General features: G+C 39.5%; 1 protein-coding gene across 1 annotated transcript in view; it reads left to right on the top strand.

Moving 5' to 3' along the window:
- Positions 1–27,089, top strand: part of EP300 (E1A binding protein p300) — a 74,618-nt gene that overhangs the window by 29,961 nt on the left and 17,568 nt on the right. Inside the window, exons 4-20 of the mRNA XM_030855846.3 lie at positions 1,120–1,381; positions 2,722–2,835; positions 3,760–4,005; positions 8,199–8,292; positions 8,865–9,002; positions 11,223–11,340; positions 12,003–12,177; positions 14,576–14,653; positions 15,115–15,224; positions 16,859–16,996; positions 17,260–17,697; positions 19,129–19,308; positions 19,530–19,674; positions 21,769–21,887; positions 23,090–23,329; positions 23,751–23,839; positions 25,873–25,953. Of these exons, the coding sequence (XP_030711706.1) occupies positions 1,120–1,381; positions 2,722–2,835; positions 3,760–4,005; positions 8,199–8,292; positions 8,865–9,002; positions 11,223–11,340; positions 12,003–12,177; positions 14,576–14,653; positions 15,115–15,224; positions 16,859–16,996; positions 17,260–17,697; positions 19,129–19,308; positions 19,530–19,674; positions 21,769–21,887; positions 23,090–23,329; positions 23,751–23,839; positions 25,873–25,953 (2,765 nt within the window). The remainder of the gene's footprint in view (positions 1–1,119; positions 1,382–2,721; positions 2,836–3,759; positions 4,006–8,198; positions 8,293–8,864; positions 9,003–11,222; positions 11,341–12,002; positions 12,178–14,575; positions 14,654–15,114; positions 15,225–16,858; positions 16,997–17,259; positions 17,698–19,128; positions 19,309–19,529; positions 19,675–21,768; positions 21,888–23,089; positions 23,330–23,750; positions 23,840–25,872; positions 25,954–27,089) is intronic.

Below are 27,089 nucleotides of genomic sequence, written 5' to 3'. Positions count from 1 at the left end.
TGATTGAGGAAGCTTGTGCCTTCCTTCCATTTCACCTGGTGTTTTTTTACTTGCAGTATTGACCAGTAAGGATGTTGTCCAAATAGGAGCAAATGGGGCTGCTACACTGAAAGTTTTGGGGTCCTGCCATATGCAGCTTCTCCTTGTGAGCAATTCTTTTTGTAGGATACAAAAGTGGAACCTTTTTCCTCTTGGGAAGGACTCTCTGAAAAAGGATTCCAACTCTCAATCACCACATCTACTGATTTGTATCTGATGCTATAACACAGAAGTAACTTCCCTTTCAAAGTTACAGATTGTTTTTAACAGTGATTTTTGTTATGGTAAAATCTCCAAAGCTTCTAACGTTGCTATTTTTCTAAAGTAAAACTATCTCCATTTGTAAATGTGTCAGGTAGTCCATGTCCATCTTTGGAAATAATTGTCCTATAGGAATTTTATTTCCTTTTCAGATGTTTTAGGTTTTTTGCTTTGTGTCCCATAGTCATTGAATGCCTATATTTCAGATACTTCACTAAGTACTGGAGACAAAGATGAACAAAACATGTCATTTCTGCCTCCAGAAATGTTTACTTTTTTATTAGGAAAAACCAAATTTCTTCCAGGGTTTACAGAAACTAATTTTTCACCCACCTGAAAGGCCCCTGCCAGCTCTCCCAAGAAGCTCTTCACTATTCTTCAAAACCTAACTTGAACACGCTCTTCACAACAGATCCCTTCCTTTCCCCCCCTCGCACTGGAGTTTACCATGTCCTTCTCTTTCTGTTTTCAGAAGAGTTGCTTCAGAGCAACCAAATACAAATACACATTTTAAAAAAATTTTTATTGGAGTATAGTTGTTTTACAGTTGTCCTTCTCTTTCTTTTGCTCTCTGTATGTTATACATACTTTGATTATATTGCTTGCTAATATAGCAATTTGTTTTCTTGTTAAATTGAGCTTCTTGTTGGTAGAAGTCATCATTTATCGTAGAATCCCCTGTGTCAAAAAATTGGGTCTGGTACATGGTAGACTGTCCTTAAAGGTTTTCATTGAAAATCTCCAAGTCCGTATTTATTAAGGAGGTAGCAAACTATGACACCTAACATCAAATGCATCTTTATTGTTTTATCCCCTTAGGGCCAGCAGCAGACCCCGCAGGTCCAGCAGCCAGGCCTGGTGACTCCGGTGGCCCAAGGGATGGGTTCTGGAGCACACACAGCTGATCCAGAGAAGCGCAAGCTCATCCAGCAGCAGCTTGTTCTCCTTTTGCACGCTCACAAGTGCCAGCGGCGAGAGCAGGCCAATGGGGAAGTGAGGCAGTGCAACCTTCCCCACTGTCGTACAATGAAGAACGTCCTTAACCACATGACACACTGCCAGTCAGGCAAGTCCTGCCAAGGTGAGTGGGCTCAAAAGGTTTTTGTGCTCAGCAATTAATATTTTTTTTTACAGTTAGAGCTGATCACATTTTCTCTCTTCTCTTTTGAGACTCCTTACTGATAATGCCTTACTCTGTATTTAATTATGATAAAATTCAGAATCATTTTGTGAATGAGTATCTAGAGATGTGGTAGGAGAGGAAGTTTTAGATTCTTCCCTTTTGGGGTGATACTGACTTTTATTTGCCCCAGCATAGCTTTAAATATTATTGAGGGTTTGCTAACTATCATGTAGGCCAATACTAAAAGAATGTTACCCAACTTAGTACAATTTGTATGTTTATAGAGTCATTAGAAATCTGTGTGTTGTTTTTTTTTTAATTTTTTATTGGAGTATAGTTGATTTACAATGTTGTGTTAGTTTCTGCTGTACAGCAAAGTGAATCAGTTAAACATACACATATATCCACTCTTCTTTAGATTCTTTTCGCATACAGATCATTACAGAATATTGAGTAGAGTTCCCTGTGCTATATACTAGGTCCTTATTAGTTATCTATTTTATATATAGTAGTGTGTATATGTCGATCCCAATTTCCCAGTTTATCCCCCCCTCCCTTTCCCTCGTGGGAACCATAAGTTTGTTTTTTACACCTGTAACTCTATTTCTGTTTTGTAAATAAGTTAATTTGTACCATTTCTTTTTTTTAAGAGAAATCTGTTTTTATAGGTTTTTTTTAAATTTATTTATTTTTGGCTGTCTCGGGTCTTTGTTGCTGCACGGGGGCTTTCTCTAGTTGTGGTAGGTGGGGGCTACTCTTTGTTGTGGCACGCAGGCTTCTCATTGCAGTGGCTTCTCTTGTTGCGGAGCACAGGCTCTAGGCGCGTGGGCTTCAGTAGTTGTGGCTCACGGGCTCTAGAGCACAGGCTCAGTAGTTGTGGCGCACGGGCTTTGTTGCTCTGCAGCATGTGGGATCTTCCCGGACCAGGGATCGAACCCATGACCCCTGTATGGCAGGCGGATTCTTAACCACTGCGCCACCAGGGAAGTCCCCAGGTTTTTATAATGTAAAGTAGATTGCACAGCTTTGTGGTGAAAAATAGAGGCTCTGGAAGCCAGACCACTTGAGTTTGAATCCCACTTTGGGTGCTCTGTGACTTTGTACACATTACTTAACCAGTTTTTGCCTGTTTTCTCAACTATAAAGTGGGAGGATTAATAACTACCCTATAGAGGTGTTATGAATATGCAATGAGTTAATAGCATTTGTAGCACTCATTATGTGATCGATAAGTTAGCTAACAGTAATATAAAAATATAACCTGCATTTGAAAAAATAATCATTTTTCTTCTTTTTAGTGGCACACTGTGCATCTTCTCGACAAATCATTTCACACTGGAAGAATTGTACAAGGCATGATTGTCCTGTGTGTCTACCCCTTAAAAATGCTGGAGATAAGAGAAATCAACAGTGTAAGTGACTAAATCTTTTGAAGCTTTATATCAAAAGTATTCTTAGACTCACCAGCACAACTTGGTGAGATGGTAGAGTACCTCTTGATTGTGTGAAGTTCCTGTGACTGCCTAGTGCTATCACACTAGATTATTTCCACTTACCACTAACTTCATATTAATAAGGTTAGAATGGAAGTACTTATTACCTAAAATAAGATCCAGAAAGATCATTGCTTTGACATTGGGCAAGTTACTCTCTTATACCTGTGATATAAATATTTAGATAATTTGAAATTAATGTAAAAAGAAAGAATAAAGTTTGAGATTATTTTTAGAAGCCTGGGGTGATGAGCTTTTCTTAGAGGAAAGACAAGTCAAAAGTAGAAAGTGCAGCCACCACACCTCCTTTAGAAACAAAACATTTAGCATTTAGGATTGAAAGATAAATTTGGAACTGTATATATAGCATGTTTTTAAAAAGTAATTAAATTCCATAAATTAATGAAGAAATCATAAATAGCCCAGTAGAGAATTGGGACTAGGAAATAGTTCACTAGAGGGAGGAAATACCAAAAAGTTCCCTGTTAAATTAAGGAATGAAATAAAGTACCATTTCTCTCCTGTCACATTGATAGAAATGATGCTACCTGGTGTTGGCTTTTGTGTGGCTCTGAGGCATTTCATACACTCTGATGGGAATATTGATACAGCCTGTGGGAAGGCTTTTGGGTATTTTGGATCAAAAGCTTTTCATGCCAATGATCCCCTTTGACCAATCAGTTCTGCATCTAGAAATTTTTTCAAGGAAATAATGGGAAACAAGATGTGTGTATTTCATAATCACGTAACAATAATTTTGTGTTTAAAATTCACTCAGACATCCTAGTGTTTTCTTTCTCACCATCTTTAATGTTGTAATACTGTTTCTTTTGTTTTCTCTAGCAATTCTGACTGGAGCACCAGTTGGACTTGGAAATACTAGCTCTCTAGGGGTGGGTCAACAGTCTACTCCCAGCCTAAGCACTGTTAGTCAGATTGATCCCAGCTCTATAGAAAGGGCTTATGCAGCCCTTGGACTACCCTATCAAGTAAATCAGATGCCAACACAGCCCCAGGTGCAAGCAAAGAACCAGCAGAACCAGCAATCTGGACAGTCTCCCCAGGGGATGCGGCCCATGAGCAACATGAGTAAGTCTGTGTCCTCCTAGTGACAGATGTGATACCAGTTGTGTGTGTAAATACCATGTAATATGCAAGGTTAACTTCTTTGTTTATTTTAGTCTCTGTGTGTGTGTCTATCTCTTTTATTGTCTCTCTTTCTCTCCATGTCTCCCTCTCTTACTTTTTTTGTTACATGATTAATTTTTTGAAGTAACTTTTAAAAGATTATAGTGTAGAAATCCCCTTGTAATCCACATACCAGAGGCAACTGCTATTGGTTTATATCCTTCTTAATCCTGTTATACATATATTAGTTTATATTTCTAGAAGTGGGATCCCATGTGTTATAACAGACTTATTTCTTTACACAATGTGGACATCTTTCCGTTTCCATGCCTAATGTATCCTTTTTAATACTTGTATAGTATTTTGTCGCATAGAACAGTGTGTTACAGGTGGACATTTAAGTTTCCAAATTTTTTGATATTTTAAATGCCACAAAGAAACTGTTTTGGCTCGAAGTATTCTTTTGGTAGTATTCTTTTGATTTGAAATGTTTGGTTATTGTTAATATAGATTTCTGCATATCTGGCAGCAGTAGTCGTTTGCCTTTGAAATAGTTTATCAAATACACTTGTTCTCCTAACCTCTTCCTATAATAAAACTGAGAGGGAAGGGGAAGTGTGAGCAGTGTTTTAATATCCTGATTTGGGGGTAGTTTTTATTCTCTAATTGTATGGTAAAATAAAGGAGATTTGCCCTATGACTATCCATTTACTGTCAGGCAGTTGAACATCTAAGCAATTTTATATAAATTGTTAAATGCCCAGCACAGGTAAGCCCATAACTTTTAATTATTTGCCTCTTATTCTAAAATTGTTCTTGATGATGAAGTTCTTCTGTAATTAGACAACTGTCTAATTTGGAATAATCTACCATGCTTTTTCCTTTGAAACCCATTTTCATCCCTCTATTAGTAAGTGCAGTAGGCTTTAGTTTCTGCAAACTGTTTGATTCTCAATGAGAAAATTGGGCACGCTACTCTTGTAAGAATGTAAATCTTACTGATTTTTATTTTTAACTTAAGGAAATGTACACTATTTCATAACAAGCAATGCTAACTTGTTAAACAGTTATTGAGAAAGGAGTTTTAAAAACTGGACTAGAAACCGGAATGAAGAGCATTCCTGCCTTTTCAGGCTTGTTTTCAAGCTCTTATTTATTAAAAGAGAGATCTGAGGACTTCATTCCCCCCCCTTTTCCATCTCCTTCTCTCCCTCCCCCTCCCGTCCCCTCCCCTCCCCTCCCCTCCCCCTCCCTCCTCCCCTCCCCTCCCTCCCCCTCCCCTCCCCTCCCCTCCCCCTCCCCTCCCTCCCCTCCCTCCCCCTCCCCCTCCCTCCCCTCCCTCCCCCTCCCCCTCCCCCTCCTCCCCTCCCTCCCCCTCCTCCCCTCCCCCTCCCTCCTCCCCCCCCCTCCAACTTATGATTGCTTTTTTCCTCTCTCTTTCAAAGTTATGTAGAGTGCATCTTCCTTGAGCTTTAGGATCTTGACCCAATGCAGCTGTCTACCCCTGGCCTAGATTTTCATTTTTGTAATTGGTTGTTTCCCATTACTTTTTCAAGTTTCTGTGTATAATTACCAGTTTAGTTCTTGTCATCTTCTCTTGTATCATCTGTGTATTTGCATGTACATTTATATATACCCACAAGATTATTTGAAAGTTAACTAGCTTCTTGGATTTCTTTTTTCCCCTTTCTCAGTGTCTTTTTAAAAAATGTTTTAGGATTAAGATTAATCAGGTTTTTCCATTTCTTGTTATTGAGTTAACGGTGCCTTTTTGATAATAATCATCATTGTGAGCCAGTACTTTTAGAATACCTCAGATATTTCTTTGTTGTGTCAGAGCCCATCTTGAAAACTGGTGTAAAACAAACATAAAATGTCATCATGGTTTCTTTTCTTCAGGCACAAGCCAGATAGTCAAAGGCCTCCTTTGAAGTAATTTTTCCTTTTATACCAAAGTCCTGTAATGCAGGGACATTCTCAGAGTTATAAATTTTACGTACCTGTGAGTGACAAGGGCATTTGAATAAAAACAGCATTCACTTAGATGTGCTGTGTGCTGAAAAAAACATACTAAAGGGGGCATGATCCCTACTTTTGAAACATCTCTAGTTTGGATGGGCAGGTAAGTGACTAAATAGGCAAAATAACAAGATCTCTACTACGTGTATCAGGTTATAGAGACTCTGTAACAGGGAGGGCAAGAGGGAATCCACTCCAGAACTCCATATTAGAGCTTTTTACTGTAAGCCTTCCATGACCATATTTGACCACATTCTTAATCTTCTGGTTTCTATTGAATTCACTTATTCTGTAAAGATTGTGTTAGGGCTTAGAAAAAATACGTATTCTCCTATGGCTTAGGATTCCCCCTAGGGCTTTAAAATATACACACACACACACACACTCACTGAATATTAGGTGCCTTGAATTCTTTTTTTGTTCATTTTCTTTCTGACTTATTCTCTCAGTGCCAGTAGTGTCTTTCTTCCTACATTTTTGTATTCTCAAGTGAATGCTCACTCTTAGGGTCTTGAATGCGAACCTATATAAGGGTATCCTTCTCAAGTTATTATGGAGCCATTACTTGCAGTAATGGACCCGGATACTTCAGAGGGAATGTTTGGCTGTGTTTTCATGTGCCATCAGAAGGCAGTAAGATAAGCAAATTGATACATAGTGTAATCACTTTTTCTTTTACCTTCATATTCTTACGACCAGTAAAACAAATCTGTGTTAAGGGTACGTAATTTTTCTAAAAATGAGTATTCACACGTGGAGTGTTCATAGTGACAAGTAGACCACTACCAGCAACTACATTTTAGAGCCTGCCTTGATGATGTCAGAAGCAGAGTTCTGCCTAAGCATTTGGGAAGCATGATGAAAGAAGGCAACAGGATTTTTATTAGCCATTGTCTAGAAATCTAGTCAATTATTTTCATTTTACGGAAGTTTTTTCTTTTTTTTAATATCTTGGAGGGTATATTAATAAAATTGTATATCAGAAAAATTTTTAACCACACGAAAATCTGGTTTAGTGTAAATATTGTTTGTTTTTTTGTTTTTAAAGAAATAATATTCATTAAAATCATTAATCAAAAAAGTTAATATGTGTACATAGAGCTATTCAAGCCAATTTGAAGGAGTATTCAATTAAAAATGTTTAACCCAAACACTGTTTTTCATTCCCCTCCCTAGGGGTCATCATACATGTCCTTACATAGATTGTGCTTATGAAAGCACCTGCATATATTAATTCAGTTCCCTAAACAATTTTGGTTCTAGTTTTTTAGCTCCTTTTAACATCATTACTCTTATGTCTGTCCATACATATATAACTGTAAGACAATATCAAGTGGAAATCCTAAGTCAATGAATATATGCACGCATTTTTTCATTTGTTTAGCAGTTACCAGATAGCTCTCCCAAGAGTGGGTCAGTTTACACATCTGTGAATTTTTATTGAAAATGCTTCTTTTCCCAAACCTTTCTCAACACTTGGTATTCTCAGACTTTATAAAAAAGTTTTCACAGGAATTCCCTGGCCGTCCAGTGGTTAGGACTCCAGGCTTCCACTGCAGGGGGCACAGTTTCGATCCCTGGTTGGGTAACTAAGATCGCATAAGCCAGTAAGATCCCTCAAGCCGCACAGCCAAAAGAAAAAAAAAAGTTTTCATATTTTCGTACATGAAAAATATATTACTTTAAGTTTTACTTTAAATGCAGTTGAACATACTTGCATACTTTTAAAGCTGTTGTATTTCTTTTTTATGTAAATTGCCTATTCCTTTCCTCTTGGATTCTTCATCTTTTTCTCACTGGGTTGTAAAGGTACTTTGTGTATTAGCCTTTATATATGTGTTGCTAATTATATCGCAAATGATTGTTTATTATATACAATGCTAGCATTTTTTCCCCCGATTTGTCTTCTGTCTCTTGACTTTGTCTATGGTGATTATTTTACTTATTACTCAAATTTCTAAATGTCCTTAAGACTTCTGTTTTGGGTCTTACTTTAAAAGGATAAAAATTTCTGTGATATTTTCTTCTAGTACTTTCATAGCTTTTCCTTTTTCTTCATCCGTTTTTGTTGTTTTTATTGTTTTTATTGTTGCTGGTATTTAAAATACTCTGTCTTGCTTTTTGTTTTGACCTAGGTGCTAGTCCTATGGGAGTAAATGGAGGTGTAGGGGTTCAAACGTCGAATCTTCTTTCTGACTCGATGTTGCATTCAGCCATAAATTCTCAAAAGTAAGTTTTATCTTGGGTTGTGCCCTTTGTCAGATTTCAGACACTTGTTAGAATTCCTTGAGTTTTTTTAGTTTGCTTGATTTGAAGATATCCTTGATGAATGAAGACAAATAATATGTTTGAGTTTATTCTTTAGGCTCTCTATAACCTCTTTAGAAATTGTATCAATTATTTGGGGTAACTGACACCTTCCCACATACAGTAGAAAGTTCCAAATGCAGCTGCTTAAAAAACGAGTTTGCTCTATCCCAGTGTTAACAATTAATCCATTGCCCAGTGGATTCCCTGGGATAAGCTGTGTCAAAGTGACAACTTAGTCTTATAACACAAGACTTAGTCTTTTAAACACAAGACATCATCTACCCCTTCACACAAAGAAATGTTGTGGGTTTAACTCTTTTCCCTCACACAAGTACAAATACATACACACCATTTCCCCCAGACTTCTTTATGTGTAAATAGACTTGTCATAGTGTATTGGTCCTATTGCAGTCATCACTGTCAGCTCTACTTAAATGAGATCCTCCTTCTCCTACCCTTCTTCACTAAAACTATTTCACTCCTTTTAAAAGCCCAATGATGAGTGAAAATGCCAGTGTGGCCTCCCTGGGTCCTATGCCAACAGCAGCTCAACCATCCAGTACTGGAATTCGGAAACAATGGCATGAAGATATTACTCAGGATCTTCGAAATCATCTTGTTCACAAACTGTAAGATTGTCGGCTTGTCTTATTCATAAGGAGTTACCAGGTCAACATGCTACCAATCTGCCAGGCACTTAAACACAAGAGAAATATTACTGATTTTTCTATAGCCTGGCTGCTGCTGCTGCTACTTCTATGGCTTTCCTGCTTCCTATTCTCTGCTTCTCAACATTTTCACCATCATTTGTTAGGAGTTTTTCAGCCTTTAATGGTGTGTGAATGATTCCGCCTAGCAACAGTAATCAATATATATTAGTTAAAAGTTATTCATTTAGGGCTTAGGTGGTTGAGAGTCTGCCTGCCGATGCAGGGGACACGGATTTGAGCCCCAGTGCGGGAGGATCCCACATGCTGCGGAGCGGCTGGGCCCGTGAGCCATGGCCGCTGAGCCTGCGCGTCCGGAGCCTGTGCTCTGCAATGGGAGAGGCCACAACAGTGAGAGGCCCGCGTACCGCAAAAAAAAAAAAAAAAAAAAATTATTCATTTAATGCTATCTTAACAAAACTCATATTTTAAAAGAAAATCTAGGTCTTAGATCATTAGAATGGTAGAGGCAACACTGTCTTCTGTTGTTATCCTTGGTAAAGCTTTTATTATCTTGACAAATTGAATCTGTTTGGGTGGTCTCTCTGTGGTCTTCTGGTCCTCCAAATGTGCACATTGTAGTAGTATGTGAAATACCCCTGCACTGTTTGGTGTGAAGTTTATGTATGCCAGGCACACTGCCTCACAAGCACTGTCTTGTTGGATGAAAGAGGGGGAAGGCTTATAGAGTGGTAAAATGTAATGTGCCCAGTATCCTAAAGATAGAGCTCTGCCCTTACTGATTAGAGAGCTTATACTTCAAACAAAATGCAGCATTTTTTTTTTCTTGGAAGAATCAGTCTTTTTTCATTTCCCTTACACTTAATAGAGGGATCTCCTTCAATTCATCCAATTTTGTATTGGCTTAGAACCATGTGGTCTGTCTTTTATCTTCTTATTTTTATGTTACATTGGCCTACTAATTCAACTTGAGCTTCATTTAGGAGTTCTCAAATGATAGCATCAATAATGGAATTTGACACAAGGAGAAAACTCTGAGATTTTAATACTGAATTAATAAGGAATAACCAAAACAAACTTATCTTGTGATCACAATAGATTATTTAGGATTGATCATCTGACTTGATGTTAAGTGTTTATTATGTGCTTGCAAATTTTTTACTAATTCGGGTTTTCCATTTATTTCTTCTCCACTTGGTTATTTCAGGTATAATACACAACTGAACATGAGATGTCCAGATGATAAAATTAGTAGCTGACATCACATTTTGTCAACCTTCAGGAAAGTTAGTGCCAAGCATTTTGCAGGGAATTGCTAGAGAGCAAAAGACATTGAATTTAGCAGAATTATTATGCATTTTTGTTCCCTTCACTTCAAGTTTTTGATCATTTAAGATTTTGTAGAGATTATTCAGTTTTATTTTACTAAGCTGAATAAAGAGAGTAGAAGGATCTTAAGGCTGTTGGTACTTTGGCAAAGGTCAGGTTTTCTCACTTCCTTTATGCAAATAGCACAGTATAAGTTTTTTTTTTTTATTTTATTTGTTTATTTATTTATTTTTGGCTGTGTTGGGTCTTCATTGCTGTGCACGGGCTTTCTCTGGTTGCAGCGAGTGGGGGCTACTCTTCATTGAGGCGCATGGGCTTCTCATTGCAGTGGCTTCTCTTGTTATGGAGCACGGGCTCTAGGCACACGGACTTCAGTAGCTGCGGCACGTGGGCTCAGTAGTTGTGGCTCACGGGCTCTAGAGTGCAGGCTCAGTAGTTGTGGCGCACGGGCTTAGTTGCTCCGCAGCATGTGGGATCTTCCCGGACCAGGGCTCAAACCCGGGTCCCCTGCATTGGCAGGCGGATTCTTAACCACTGTACCACCAGGGAGGTCCCACAGTATAAGTTTCTTGCTCTACGTTAGAGTGACTGGGACCAGAAAGTATTTTTATGGAGTCATTTCTTAATTCTGATCAGGAAAACCCTTTCATTACCACAGAGAGACACTTTCATTTTGGTCAGTAATTTATATTTGAAGACATCTCATACCTCATTTTAAAATTTTACCTAAAGTGTTCGTTGTATGAAAATGAGTAAATACTAATCAGGAAGACATTTAAAATACTGTGTACTTATATGGTGAGTAAAAAAATGCTGACATGATATAATAGTAGAAGGATTTTCTATTCCTAGTGTTCAAGCCATATTTCCTACTCCGGATCCTGCTGCTTTAAAAGACAGACGGATGGAAAACCTGGTTGCATATGCCCGGAAAGTGGAAGGGGACATGTATGAATCTGCGAACAATCGAGTGAGCGTCTGTTTTTTTCTACTCAAGGCAAAAGTGGACCTCTTCTGGCTGTTTAGTTTATTCCTCTTAGTTGCACATACACGGAATACTATACTTTAGAGGACACCCTTTAGCCATCCTGTCTTACTCTCACTGTGGAGTCACGATAACAAAGCAGTTTTCTTAAAGTGTACGTCAAGAATCTTACATTTTTCCTCTTAATAATACAGTGCACTCATGTGGCACTTTATCTGGGTTGTCCTTCTGTCAGCTAAAAAGTGGTTGAGCTGTTACCAGCTCTGTGCTATTTTCACTAGAATATGGTGAATCAGCTGCTTAGTATTTTCATCTCAAGTAGTATTTCTGTATCAGTTGAACCTTCCTCCCTAAATTGGCACTTTTTCAAAATGTAGCATATTCTTCCCACATGCTGTAAATTGTAAACCTACTTTGAAAAGTCATGCTTTACTATGTAGGTTCATTATATAGCAGCTATTCATATGATCATTCCAAACATGAGCTCATATTTTTAATGTTGTAGGAAAGTAGATTAGATTTACTCTTCTCCGTTTTCATTTCTGCCTACCTTTTTAAATGAAGCTAATGTCTGTTCTTAGTTCATTTTTTGTTACCTGATGGTAGTCCCCCTTTTTTCCTCATCTCTATTTTCAAAATTCAAAAAGGCGGAATACTACCACCTGCTAGCTGAGAAGATCTATAAGATCCAGAAAGAACTGGAAGAAAAACGAAGAACTAGACTACAAAAACAGAACATGCTACCAAGTGCTGCAAGCATGGTGCCAGTTTCCATGAACCCAGGGCCTAACATGGGGCAGCCACAACCAGGAATGACTTCTAGTAAGTGCTTTTTATTATATTTATTTTGGGGAGAAACTGAAATAAAACGGTACCTAACCAAATTCACTAATTTGCATTAGCTTGTGTAACTATTCTTGAGCTTTCAAATGACTCTTTTTTGCCTTTTCAAAGAAAATAATTCATTCTCTAGTAAAAACAGTAAGCTGAACAGTATATTGAAATTTCTGGACATGACTTGACAATATGGCATCATTTTTAGTGCCAAAGATATTATTCTGTCATAGTGACACCTAGGAAGTGATAGTCCACAGGTTTTCACTGATTTGCATATGGTAGGCAGCCAGCCAATAGATGTAGACTGAGCAGGTTCAAATGCCTTACTGGCTTTGATACATCCTAAACAATATGTTACTTACGTTGTCACACTTTCTTCCTGACCCAATATGTTCAAAGTCTAAGAACTGTTTATTTTTTAGAAGCAGCATTTGAAATTCATCTTGACAGTTTCAGCCTTCTTGACCTAATGAATTAACTGGATAGCCAGGATGATCATGCATTCCATTATTCATTTATTGACTCATTACTAGGTTCCAAGCAGTGAAATATGGTGTGGGTACACAACGGTGAGGAAAAATACAGGCTACTTAAATGATGTGTGAAAGGCTATGATAGGGAAAACCTATGTTTCTTGAGTCAGGGAAAGCTGGCTACCTATAGATAGTGCCAAATGAGCCAGCAGGTACCAACTCTTAGGCCATTAGTGGATTATAAGTGGGCTGAGAAATTCACCCCCCACAGGCCTTGAAGTAGTCAAATGGAGAACTTTTAGCAGCCTCATTTGTTAACTGCAGTGTTGTGCTAGATATATTTTCTCATTGAGCCATGATGTGAAAAGAATTGAGAATAGCATTTCTGGCAGAGGGAACAGCATACACAGAGGCCCCACTAGCAAGGGAAAATGCAGGTATTTTTTGAGTAGGTACGAGAACAATTGTTCAGAAACAAAGTCAAGACTAGAGTTGTGGACACTGCCTCAGTGCTAATGGTTTGAACTAGGGCAGTAACTAAGATACAGAGACAAGTAGACAAATTTGAGATACTTGGGTGTGGTTGAATTTACTTGAATTCTTCAGAAATTTGAGCCAAGTTAAAAGTTTATCAGATGTTAAACTGTAGTGTTACGTTAAAATAAAGACAGGATGGTACTGGTGCAGTAGGGTAGGGATAAATATCAGTGGAACTGAATAGCCCTAAGTATGTGTTTATAGACTGAGATTCCTGTCTTACCCCATACACAGGAATTAATTGTAGAAGAATCCAAATTTTTTAAACTATAAACCAAAAAATCAAAAGTACTACAGAGAATACTGAAGCAAATATAAAATGAAATGAGAAAGGTCTCTAAAGTAAATACTACCTGGTAGCTTTTTTTTTTTTTAAATGAATTTATTTATTATATTATTTATTGTTTCTGGCTGCGTTGGGTCTTTGTTGCTGCTTCATTGCTTTTCTCTAGTTGCAGCGAGCGGGGGCCACTCCTCATTGCAGTGTGCAGGCTTCTCATTGCGGTGACTTCTCTTGTTGTGGAGCACAGGCTCTAGGCACACGGGCTTCAGTAGTTGTGGCACGCGGGCTCAGTAGCTGTGGCTCGAGGGCGCTAGAGCGCAGGCTCAGTAGTTGTGGCACACGGGCTCAGTTGCTCCACAGCATGTGGGATCTTCCCAGGCCAGGGCTCGAACCTGTGTTGCCTGCATCGGCAGGCGGATTCCCAACCACTGCGCCACCAAAGAAGCCCTACCTGGAAGCTTTAAAGAAAGAAGAAAAAAACGGAAGATACCATAAACATAATTAGTGAGCAAACCAAGGAAACTATTTTCATATTAAAGGTGCTAGTTTCCTTAATATACATTTAGAGTATATACATATGTATATTTTCATCATTCTTAGTTATTTCTATTTTTGTATTTGTTTTAAGAGCTGCGTGATGAGATAAAGTGCAGTGTAATATGTATTATTTAAAGTCAGTGTTCACAATGGGCTTGTATGCATAAAAACACATTATTGGGGTACACAGTCAAACTTGGTCACTGGATAGAATCTGTGGCTATTGTCTATAGAGGTATTCTTCATACCAATGAAATAATCAGGCTTGATCAAATAACAGCATATTAAATGCTGTATTAGTCTGTTTAAATATGAGCTTTTATATTATTGTCCTGTCAGTGCTGAAAGCACCCTGGTTCATAAAGAAATGTACTAAAACCATTTGGAGGCATTTTCTTGTGTTCCAGAAATAACATTTTCTTCAGGTTCCTGTCTACTTCATAGCTTTATTTTTTTGATATTCAGACTGAATTCTGTAAGTTATACTTTATTTTTTAAAGGGGAATGGCTGCCTAAAAGATGCATTTCTAACCATTTCTGTATTCCATTCTAGATGGCCCTCTACCTGATCCATCTATGATCCGTGGCAGTGTGCCAAACCAGATGATGCCTCGGATAACTCCACAACCTGGTAAATTATGAGGGAAATCGGTGTACTTAACCATGGCTTTTTTTTAACAGAGTTCCTAGTGTATTACAAGATTACACCTGCCGCAGGCCAGCAGCAGCTATCATAATTACCTGCCTGAGAAATCAGAAAGCCTTTTATTAGAGTGGGAGCCCAGGGAGGAAGGAAGGGTGAAGAGCAGATTGGCTGACAGGTCAAGGGGCAAAAGACATTAAATGATCAAGCATCCATTTAAAAACAACTAGCCAAGATGAAATTTATTCCAGATTGTAAAATTTGGTTCAGAGACCATACATTCATTAACAGTGCCCTTCTGTGGCTGCTGTGAATTAAACAGAGATTCACAGTTGGAAGCAGGTGCCTTTATTTGTCCTGATACAGTGACATAGAATCATAAATAAGAACTCTTTTATTCTCCAATTACATGAAGGTGTTCAGATCTAATATTTTACACTTACTCACAGGTTTGAATCAATTTGGCCAGATGAGTATGCCCCAGCCCCCTATTGGACCCCGGCAAACCTCTCCTCTTCAGCACCATGGACAGTTAGCTCAACCTGGAACTCTCAACCCGGTAAGTTTGACCTCAGTAATCTTTGGCCTTTACTTGACATTTTTAAAATCCTTTTTTCTTTCAGAGAACAAATTCTCACACTTGCTTAAACAGCTAACTATACATAATTAATTCTTAACACTGATTTTTTTCTATAATTCTGTTGTATTTACCCTTAATATAGACATGATTAAATAATTAAAACTAAACCATATACCACAATTAGGCAGAGAATACTAAAGTCCTTAATTTTCACCTACCTCTTTTACCTGTATGCGTTGTTTTTAGAAATTTATCCTACATAAATAATTCTTGAGATATTAAAAGGATATAATTTGAAGGGCTTCCCTGGTGGCACAGTGGTTGAGAGTCCGCCTGCTGATGCAGGGGACACGGGTTCGTGCCCCGGTCCGGGAAGATCCCACATTCTGTGGAGCAGCTAGGCCCGTGAGCCATGGCCGCTGAGCCTGCGCGTCCGGAGCCTGTGCTCTGCAACGGGAGAGGCCACAACAGTGAGAGGCCCGTGTCCCGAAAAAAAAAAAAAGATATAATTTGAAGAAAATGCATATTAAGGATGCTACGTTATGTACTGTGTTTTAGGAAAAGGCCATAGCCTGAATGTACTGTAAGGGATTATGTTTAAATTACAGTACATCTGTAAATTGGAATGCTTCATAAGCAATAATTTCAGAATTTATATGATGGCATGAAAGGTGTTTACAGCTTTAAGTGGGAAAATCAGGTGTCTAAAGTATATTTATTATAGAATCCTGTATCGTTAAGGACTTTCTTGATTATAATTTATATAAAATAAACACTAAAAGAAAGATTTCCTTCCAAATACTGTTCATATATAGTCACAGTACTAGAAAGCTTGTAGGAGCAGCCAGTCACCACTGCCTGGAGTCTCAGTGTTGAGTAGTCTGCATACTTTGACACAGTCATCTCTCTTCCGTAATGCCTCTCTTCCCCAAACACAGAACCTACCCAGGCAGGAAACTGTCAAGGGTGATGGAGGGGCAGTTGCCTGATTTTAGAGCGTGGAGAAGATGGCCTCTGAGCATCTCACTGCTCCTTGTGCAAATTCTAAACCTGTCATCCAGCTTTCAATATTGTCCCCAACCCTTACCCTGCCTCTCAGAGTTAGTTAGTACTATCAATTGTTAAGCCTCTTTGGAGTTGTCTAGCACCAGTCTGCTGTATTTAATGAGGGGTCTTATTCTTCATTTTAACCTATGAAACAAATACCTTTCTTAGACTTTGAAGTTCTTGGCCTTTGGTATCCATAATTACTCACTATGGAGTCTTATAGTTTGTGCTTTAACAATACCGCCTACGTAAGCAAAGACCTCATGAAATTGTGATTCGCTCTCCTCACTTATAAAACAAACGGAGTGTATAGGCAGTTACCTATGTGCCTCGTTCTCGATGCATTTGTGCAATTTCTTGACGGTGGGCTTAGGTAAGCTGTGAGGCTGTTCTCCATTATCTTGGCATGAGCGTCAGCTGTTGTAGCACCACTTTCTCCCTTTCCTACCCCACCCTCCCCATAGCAGAGCCAGAGCAATTGGTAATTCCAGCTATAGTAGAATAACTGAAAAAAAGCAATTTGGTGCTCTGTGTTTTTTTGTTTTTGTTTTTGTATGTGTGTACAGCCTATGGGCTATGGGCCTCGCATGCAGCAGCCTTCCAGCCAGAGCCAGTTCCTTCCTCAGACTCAGTTCTCAACACAGGGAATGAATGTAACAAATATGCCTTTGGCTCCGTCTGGCAGTCAAGCACCAGTGTCTCAAGTATGTCTCACAAATGGGTTTTTTTTTGTTGTTGTTTTTTTAAACTTGTTTCCGTGATTCCTGGAACTTCTTAATTTGGGTTTTTACAGAGAAGGGTGACAGCAAATAATGGGTGGAAATAGATGATTAAGCTTTTAATAAGAACAGTTATGGACATGGTATTCTGAACATGAAAGGATTACTAAGTCTACTTAATTACATACTGTATTGGTTGGATTTTCAATTCTGTTCTGAATTGCGTCTTATGTTTTTCATTTTAACAGGCACAAATGTCCAGTTCTTCCTGCCCTGTGAACTCTCCTATAATGCCTCCTGGGTCCCAAGGGAGCCACATTCACTGTGCCCCTCTCCCTCAACCAGCTCTGCATCAGAACTCACCCTCACCTGTACCTAGTCGTACCCCAACCCCTCACCACACTCCCCCAAGCATAGGGGCTCAGCAGCCACCAGCAACAGCAATTCCAGCCCCTGTTCCTACACCTCCAGCCATGCCACCTGGGCCACAGTCCCAGGCTCTACATCCTCCTCCAAGACAGACGCCTACACCGCCACCAACGCAACTTCCTCCCCAAGTGCAGCCTTCACTTCCTGCTGCTCCTTCAGTTGACCAGGCGCAGCAGCAGCCTCTGTCCCAGCAGAGTACAGCAGCCTCTGTGCCCACCCCGACGGCGCCACTGCTGCCTCCGCAGCCGGCAACTCCAGTAAGCAGAGACGGGGCTTTAAGCAGGATCGTGTCAGCTGTGCTGTAGTTTTACACTGCTTCTGTGCTGTTTCTTTATTCTTTTCTCCCTTTTTTTTTTTTTTTTTTTTTTTTTGGCCGCATTACATGGTTTGTGGGATCTTAGTTCCCCAACCAGGGATCCTGGCCCGGGCACACGGCAGTGACAGTGCCGAGTCCTAATCACTGGACCGCCGGGGAATTCTCTGTGCTGTTTCTCTTCTGTGTTGTTTCTTCTCTTATTGTTGTCTCCGCAGTTAGACTAGAATCTGTTTATAGTTACAGACCTTCTTTCTCTTTTTTTCTTGCTGTCGTACCTAACATAGGAGGAGCTCAAAAGATTTTGTTTAGATCGTATGTTGACCATGGTCATGTTGTATTACGAGGCTCGAAGGCATGTAAGGAGAGGTGACAAAGGGAGAGCATCGACAGTACATTTAATACCCCACGTGAATTTTACAGATATTTAAAGAATCTTTTCATACAGTCTGAACTGATGTACTCAAGAGCAAATGAACAAAATCATCGATTTATGAGTGTCTGTGGTACTAGCCAAAGTTAGAAAATTCATCATGTAAGAGATTAGAAAACTATGGGCCTGAAACAAACCGGTAGCTTCCTTGTGAAAGGCTTGTTATCTATATAGTAGAGATCCAAATGCACATTTAATACTTGCATTCTTACTAATAGAACTCTATGTGTCACAATCTAAAACTTTCTACTTGATCACTGATACTAATATTTCAGTTCTCTGTCATACTGGCAAGCTGAGGATCCCCATGAGTTATAGCTACTTCATAAAACGTTGCTTATCCATGACTGGTTCATCTTAGCTTCTGATATGTAAGGAAAAGCAGGATGCAGAAAGGAAACTTAATTCTATGTAGGATAGTTTCTGAAAATACTAATTTCTCATTATGAGATATCTTATTGGAAGACTTAGGGGAAAAACAGAGATTGCTAGTTATCCCATTAAAGTGTGATGATTCAAAACAGCTGCTTATTGTGGGAGTTCATAATATTCTCTCTACTTTCCTGTACATTGAAACCTTTTCTAATGAGAAGTTTAAAAGAAAAGATTGCCAGTCATCCTTGTTCTCTTTCCATTTTTCTATAAACATGAACTCCTCTGAGGTAGTCATTTCTGAAACACCCCTCCCAGGCACACTGCCACAGAATGAGTTACTGAAGAAACAGTTGCCTACTCTTTTATCTGCAACCAACCAACCTATATTTGCAAGTCCTCAGTCTCCTATTCTTGAGTGTAATTTACTTCAAGGGGGCGAAATAGGTTGAGTAAGTGAAAGCACCATCAGTGGGTGTAATGACACTAGCCTAAAGATAGGTAGTTAATCATGCCATCTTGTTGTGTGTAATAGGCAAACTTTTTGTTTTTCCCCCTCTTTCTACCCAGCTTTCCCAGCCAGCTGTAAGCATCGAAGGTCAGGTATCAAACCCTCCATCTACTAGTAGCACGGAAGTGAATTCTCAGGCCATTCCTGAGAAGCAGCCTTCACAGGAAGTGAAAATGGAGGCTAAAATGGAAGTGGATGCACCAGAACCAGCAGATACTCAGCCAGAGGATATTCCAGAGGTGAGAGTAGGGCAGTTACTGCTGTTTTTTGGTTAGGACCTCTGTCTAGGAACTCAAACATGTTACAGGAAAGTATTCTATAATTAGGTCTTATTTTATTGATTTCCATATGAAAAAGGGTCTTCAGCTACATCCACAGGGGAGAGTAAGTAAGATAATGATGTTATTGCTTCTCAGTTACATGTCTTTAGAAAACCAAAAATTCCTACCTTGCCTTTTAGACTAAAGCAGAAGACTGTAAAGTGGAACCTACAGAAACAGAAGAGAGAGGCACTGAATTAAAAACTGAAACAAAAGAGGAGGAAGACCAGCCAAGTACTTCAGCAGCCCAGTCATCTCCAGCCCCAGGACAGTCAAAAAAGAAGAGTGAGTCTCTTAGGCTCTGTGTTTGTGGAGACAGAGTAAAAACCAAAGACCTTAGTAGAGTGAGATTGGATTTCTTGGGCCTTGGAATTGAATTTTAATGTGATTTCATTAAGCTTGGAGCCCTTGGCCTGGTCTCTTCATTATTGCTAATGTTGGAGAAGAAATTTTCTTTCCTTTAGGTATATGTGCATCCTACAGTCACTGGGTGGCTAACAATTTCTCAAATTTATCTTTGTTAGAGGACAGAAATTATTAAATAATATTCTTGACTAAAATGCAGGAAATAATAGCAATAATAATATTTTTTGTTAACCTGCTGTGCGCCAGGCACTGTGCTACAACCTGCCGTGTCTCATCTAAGAACTTCACAGCCCCTCTGTGAGGTTACTGATCACTGTTTTACAGGCAGGAAAACTGAGGCTCAGCAAGGTCAAGTAACACTTCCCAGCTCACTCAGCCCAGGCAGGCTGATTCAGAGTCTCTGCTCTGAACCACGCTACTGAATATTAATGAGTCAAGCCAAGCAAGCAGCAATGCTTAGCAGAGAGTGTTAAACAATTCCCACAGAAATTAGTTTACTAACTAGTTTAGGACTGGAACTTCTCGTGGCTCTAGTGACCCCTTCAATGGCACAGGTAGGACTTATCTCAAAGAGGAATCTGCTGGCTCCTGAAGATGACGTATACAAAAGTGCTCCATGAATACAATATACTTTAAAATGATGGGGTTAAAAAATTATTTTCATTTAAAAATAAGGTTGTTGGGACTTCCCTGGCGGTCCTGTGGTTAAGGCTCCACGCTTCTACTGCAGGGGCATGGGTTTGATCCCCCGCGGGTCGGGGAAGTAAGATCCTGCATGTGCATGGCATGGCCAATGAATGAATGAATAAATGTTTGTTATACATGGAGATGTTATTTTGATCTAGGCTGCAACAAACCCAATCTTAATATTAGGAATCTGCTTTTAAAACAGCTAATCTCACAAATTTGCTCAAAGCACAACAAAGTATGAGACAAAGAAGATTCTCCCGTCTGTCTGATTTTTTTCATGTCAGCCCCCACCATGTGGTGAAAAAATACTCAAGGTACTGACAGATATACCCCCTTGAAGATTAAATTAATTTGTAAATAGAAGAAGTAATAAGGCCTCTCTGCTCAGACTGATTCAGAGCTCAAACTGGACCCTTAATGGCCAGCTTCTTAAATGGTAGTTTAAATTAATTCCATTTGGGACATGCCAGCAAATCTTTCCTGACTTTTGGGAGACATACTGAGAACACATTTGAGCATAATTTGATCAACTGAGTCCATCATTCTGGCAATAACAATTTAGTTCTTTCTTTAGACTGGAACCTAACATTTGCCATTAAAATAGTAAATACGTCTTCTGCTGAAGCTCTAAAACATCAAACATTTCAAAGGACTCTTGGCCTTCAGTGGCTCTGATTCCTTTGGCAATAAGACAATACCAGGTCTAATTTCTGACTTGTTACATGCTGATACCAGGAAGGAGGGCTTCTTCCGTTCTTGCTTCACAGCATCCCCCGCCTGTCGTATCTTTTGGAACATTCTGACAAGTCTTTTCATAAATTTTTGGAAGGCTTAGCATTGTTTCTACTTGGTCAAGACTATCTTAACTGGGTTTCTGACTGAGGAATTATCTGAGCCATGAAGGGTATTTAAAGGTGACTAGACAAGATGGATTTTTTTTTTTTTTTGCGGTACGCGGGCCTCTCACTGTTGTGGCCTCTCCCGTTGCAGAGCACAGGCTCCAGATGGGCAGGCTCAGCGGCCATGGCTCACGGGCCTAGCCACTCCACGGCATGTGGGGTCTTCCCGGACCGGGGCACGAACCCGTGTCCCCTGCATCGGCAGGCGGACTCTCAACCACTGCACCACCAGGGAAGCCCCTCGACAAGGTGTTATAAAGGATCTCTCTGAACCAGGAAATAGAAACACCCTTAGTGATATTTCATGGGGATAATGTAGAGAATTTTGTGTTTTCTGAGCCTTGAGATATATTTTATAGTTTTGACTTGAACCTTTTTTCCTCTTGCTTAATTGGTAACTAATTTCAAATATACTCTTCTTAAGTTTTCAAACCTGAAGAGTTACGACAGGCATTGATGCCAACATTGGAGGCACTTTACCGACAGGATCCAGAATCCCTTCCCTTTCGTCAACCTGTGGACCCCCAGCTTCTAGGAATCCCTGTAAGTATGTGGTGGTACTTCTCTTTTCTTTTAAAATTTGTTAACAGCTTTATTCGGATACAGTTCACATATTGTACAAATCACCCATTTAAAGTGCACAGTTTAATGGTTTTTGTGTATTAACAGAATTGTGCAGTTATCACCACAGTCAGTTTTGGATGATTTTCATCACCCCAAAAAAGAAACCCCATTTCCATAAGCAGTCACTCCCCATTTCCACCTACAGCCCCTACTACCAACCAACTGCTGGTCTGCCTTCTGCCTCTGTGGATTTGTCTCTTCTGGACATTTCATCAAAGAGAGTCTTACAGTATGTGGTTCTTTGTGACTGGATTCTTTCACTTAGCGTAATGTTTTCAAAGTTTGTCCATATTGTAGCACAAATCAATACTTCATTCCTTCTTACAGCCCAGCAATATTTCATCATATGGATGTGCATACATTCTCTTTATCCATTTATTAGTTGATAGACATGTGGGTTGTTTATACTTTTTGGCTGTTGGGGATAGCACACCTGTGAATGTTTACATACAAATTGGTGTGTGTATCTTTTTATTTCTCTGGGGTATATATCTAAGAGTGAGATTGCTGGATCATATGGTTTATTTATTTTTATCACTTGAGTAGCAGTAGTTCATGATAGGAAAGATAGATCCAAATTAGCTTCATCTGCTTTTAAAGTTGCCTTTATACACCAGGCTGCTGGGAGGTTTCATTTGAGTATTTTAAGTTGTATTGGATAAGTCATTGGAGTGCTTCGAGGGGCAAAAATCTGTTAGAATCTTTTTTTTTTTTTCCTATATTTTTCTGTGGCCTTAGACAGATCACCAATATTTTCTGGGCTTAGTTTCATCTGTAGGCTGCATCTAGTACTAAAATGTGAAGGGTCTTTGATTTCTTGGTGTTTTAAGTTGATCACACATGTACTATGGTAAAGTATCTAGAATCGCTCCTGTAGACGATCAGCTTGCTCCTACAAAATCCAGAGTAGTTGTTATTCTCTCTGCCCCTGGCTGCTTCATATCTCTGTAGACTAATGATTTAAAAAAGTGATGGGCATCGATCATTTCTTTGGAAATACAGACACATCAGAGACTCAACATTATCCAGAAAATTTATAATGATTATAGCAAGATATGCTGTGGACCTTGAATATAGTGAGACTTTTGGATAATGTTGTTTGGTGTCACTTGTCCTTCTAGGATTACTTTGATATTGTGAAGAGCCCCATGGATCTTTCTACTATCAAAAGGAAGTTAGACACTGGACAGTATCAGGAGCCCTGGCAGTATGTGGATGACATTTGGCTTATGTTCAACAATGCTTGGTTATATAATCGGAAAACATCACGGGTGTACAAATACTGCTCCAAGCTGTCTGAGGTCTTTGAACAAGAAATTGACCCAGTCATGCAAAGCCTTGGATACTGCTGTGGCAGAAAGGTAAGAAATGTTTGCACAGATAAGAACTGCATGGAAAACTTGCCAGTTAGAATCCTGAGTCATCAGATTGTAAGTTCATCTTGGATAGGGACTTGGTCGTATTTACCTGTGGTGCACGGGGCGTGGCATATACTAGTTTTCCTGTACATGGCAATTCACATTGAGCTCCTCTTGTCCTCTTCAGTTCTTTGGTAAATGGTGGAAGGATATGACTGTTAAGCTTACCTCAGAGTGGTGGAATAAAACAGTAGCGAACAAGATTAGTTTTAGTTCAGTGAACTGTCTTGGAAACTGAAATAACCCATTATAAGAGACATAATGAGAAGTAAGGCTTCACTAACTTCTGTTTCTGATTTACTTGCCAGTGTAAATATTTTAGCTTGCCCTTCAAACCATATTTAACAGATGGTTTCTTTTGCAGTTGGAGTTCTCTCCACAGACACTCTGTTGCTATGGCAAACAGTTATGCACAATCCCTCGTGATGCCACTTACTACAGTTACCAGAACAGGTAAGCTCGACCTGTGTGGACCATGGTCAGAGTGTCCGCGTGTCCAGGGAGTGCATGCGGATGGACCAGCACACATACAGTCATGGTTCATGTGTAACTTGCTTGAAAACAACTGTACAGCACAAGTTCTGGTATCAGTTTTCTGGGCCCTTATTTTTATAAGGCAGGAACCCAAGGCATTAAGAAGTTAAGCAACTTTATGAATTGGTGGCATACCTGGGATTACGTCCCAGGCCACATATTTTTTTCCCACTGTCCTTGTATAGCTCACCACAGCCTCAGGCAAAAACAAAAAAGTTTCAAACTAATTGATCTACTTCCCTGTGAAATTGCTGCCATCTATTGCCATTCCCAAAACCACCCAGAAAACTTTAACCAAAAGTTTCCTAGCCAGCTGTATCTTTTAGGAAATGTTTCCTTTTTGTGTGCAGCTGATACCTAAGTTTTTCTTGGAGTATGTAAAAACAAAGGATCCCAGGGTATTTGCTTTGCCTCTGTTGGGCACATTAAAGAGACCTCTGTACCAGACTGTTCCTTACAAAAATTTGCATATGACCATGGACGGTAGGCTTCTAATAAATTAGACACTTTTGCCTTATTTTCTCCTGCTCAAATAAGGGCTGTAATCACACAAATTGGATTTGCTAATCTATCTTAATCATGATTTGTCTCTTATTTTGTGTAATCAGCCAACAGTATAGCTGGCATGGGATGTAAATAAAAAAGCAAGGCTGGACAGTCAATACTTTGATGACCCAAACCCATGGTGGTCGTTTTTTGCTGAACTTGTGTGCTACAGATGTATTTCTAGCTTTGAAAAAGTCACTTAAGCTTTTTGTTTTATTTACAAAAAGTTAGGTGCACTCCCCTAATGCTTTGTAGTCATAAGAATCTATAGTGTTTTACTCCTTAAAACCTAGGAAAAGTGGGGGTTCAAGTTGTTCAAGAAAGCAAGTGACTGGGCTTCCCTGGTGGCACAGTGGTTGAGAGTCCGCCTGCCGAAGCAGGGGACACGGGTTCGTGCTCCGGTCTGGGAAGATCCCACGTGCCACGGAGCGGCTGGGCCCGTGAGCCATGGCCGCGGAGCCTGTGCGTCCGGAGCCTGTGCTCCGCAACGGGAGAGGCCAGAACAGTGAGAGGCCCGTGTACCGCCAAAAAAAAAAAAAAAAAAAAAAGCAAGTGACAGCTGGCATGCTGTAATCTCATGCTATAATCTTGGCATTTATGTACCTTTTTTGGATTTTAAGCACCAATCTACAGCGCCCAGGAATATATAATCATGTATCTGCATACACCACTGCCTTTTCCCTCTTAAACTATGTCAGTTGGTGGCTACAATCAGTGTTTAACTGCTTGTGCAGACTTTTTATTGTACTTATGTGGCTTCCTTGGGATCAAAAGGAAATTTGGGGTGTTTTTTCAAACCACAGTTGTTTCTAGATGATTGTTTCCTGGTACTGTATCCATAGTGGATTTTTTTCTTTGGAAGTGGGGAAGGTTTTTTCTTTGCTATGTTTAGGTAATAGAGTAGTAGTTCTTCTCTCCACAGTATATTTATCCTACTTTCGATTATTTGCATCAAGTAGCATAAATTACTAAAATGAAAGGCTGTAGGTCTGTGTGAGACTTGTTTGTTTTATTTGCTGTAATCATTTGCTACTTGTGATCCCATTGAGATATTTAATGCTAATCTGTGCTTTGCCTTGGCTTTCTGCTTTGTGTTGTCTTGTCTTGCTTTTATGTTTTTTGTTGTCCTGCAATCCCTCATTTCTTCGTTTGTTTTGTGTTTTTTTTTTTCTCCCTCATGCTTGTCGTTGTCTGCACTTGGCTTTGATTGCAAAAAAAAACCAAAAACAAAACCCAAACTGTGGTGCCCATAAATCTGCATCATTGAATGTCCTTGTCGCCGTTGATGACCTGCTCTCTGCTCCCGTCCCCCTCTTGGCCTGCTGTGATTGGTGGCTTCGTTGCTTGGCTTGGGCTGTGTTGTGTGAACGGAACAGTTCACCCCAGTATGGCCTTCTTGCCGACAGGTATCATTTCTGTGAGAAGTGTTTCAATGAAATCCAAGGGGAGAGCGTTTCTTTGGGGGATGACCCTTCCCAGCCTCAAACGTAAGTAACTATATTATTTTGGAAAGTATTCTCTTATTTCTCAGTTTGTTGTCAGGTGATTATGCTCAGGCTTCTAAGTGGTCTTGGGTTATGCTGTCCAGTATCGTATAGCCACAGGTAGCTATTTAGATTCAAATTAATTCAAAGTAAATAAAATTTAAAATTCCCAATTTCAGTTACTCAGTAGACAATCTGTGGCTAGTGGCTGCCATATTGGTCAGCACAGATAGAGAATATTTCCATCACAGCAGTGAGTTGTGTCGGTACTGATCTAGGGAATACATCAATATTGGATGGTCATTTCAGATATATTTCTTCTATAGGGAAATAATCAGCTTCTCCTAAAAAGTGAAAGGCTGTAGTGCAAGGGAACTTCATTGTTAACTGTTTTGAGTTTGAGAGGAATTGAACAAATATAACCACCTTACAGCCTTCTCATAAAGGTTAACGATACCAAAGTCATTATAATCGTCAGTGTCATTTAACATCATTAGGGGTTTAGGAGTTTGTGAGAGTGATTTATTAGAAAGAGACTTGGTTGGACATTCACAATCTCGCATGCTCTTGTGGTTTGGTAAATGCCAAGAAAAATTTTTAAACATAGCCTAAACTGCCTCATAGTACTTCTGATCTCTAAGATTTAGTTTACACACACAAATTTGGACTGTTTTAGGAAGAAAGAACTATTTGGTGTCCTTTTAATATTCTTCAGCTTCTTTTCCGGTTTAACCTATAATAAACAGTCAATTCAGAACATTTCCCCAAAAAGTATGGAATTGTTATGTTACGAGTAAAAACAGGGCTTCTGAGAAAAACTGGTTAGTGTTTTCAAATTGGGTTTTCAAGTTGTACTTTTTCTTCAGTCACCATTGACATATAATATAGTGGGGTCTGGTACTGGTCTTGGGGTAGATACTGGGTCCCCTTGAACCTTAAGAGATTTTTCTGACCTTGGCTAAACCAGGGAAGTCAGGTCTGATGCAGCAAAGGGAGGCAGCCTTACCATGGGTACTACTGAGTGGCTTACCACATGTTCTGTACCTTAGGACAGCACCACTCTGACTGTGAAGAGTGTAGAAACCCCTCTTGCAGTTCCTCAGGTCAGCAGTGAGCCTGGGAGTATGCGGTACTAACAA

The sequence above is a fragment of the Globicephala melas genome, chromosome 10 (genome assembly GCF_963455315.2).
Source record: "Globicephala melas chromosome 10, mGloMel1.2, whole genome shotgun sequence".
NCBI classification, from domain to species: domain Eukaryota; kingdom Metazoa; phylum Chordata; class Mammalia; order Artiodactyla; family Delphinidae; genus Globicephala; species Globicephala melas.
Note: the sequence above shows the minus strand (reverse complement) of the source record. Positions and strands in the feature narration are given on the sequence as shown.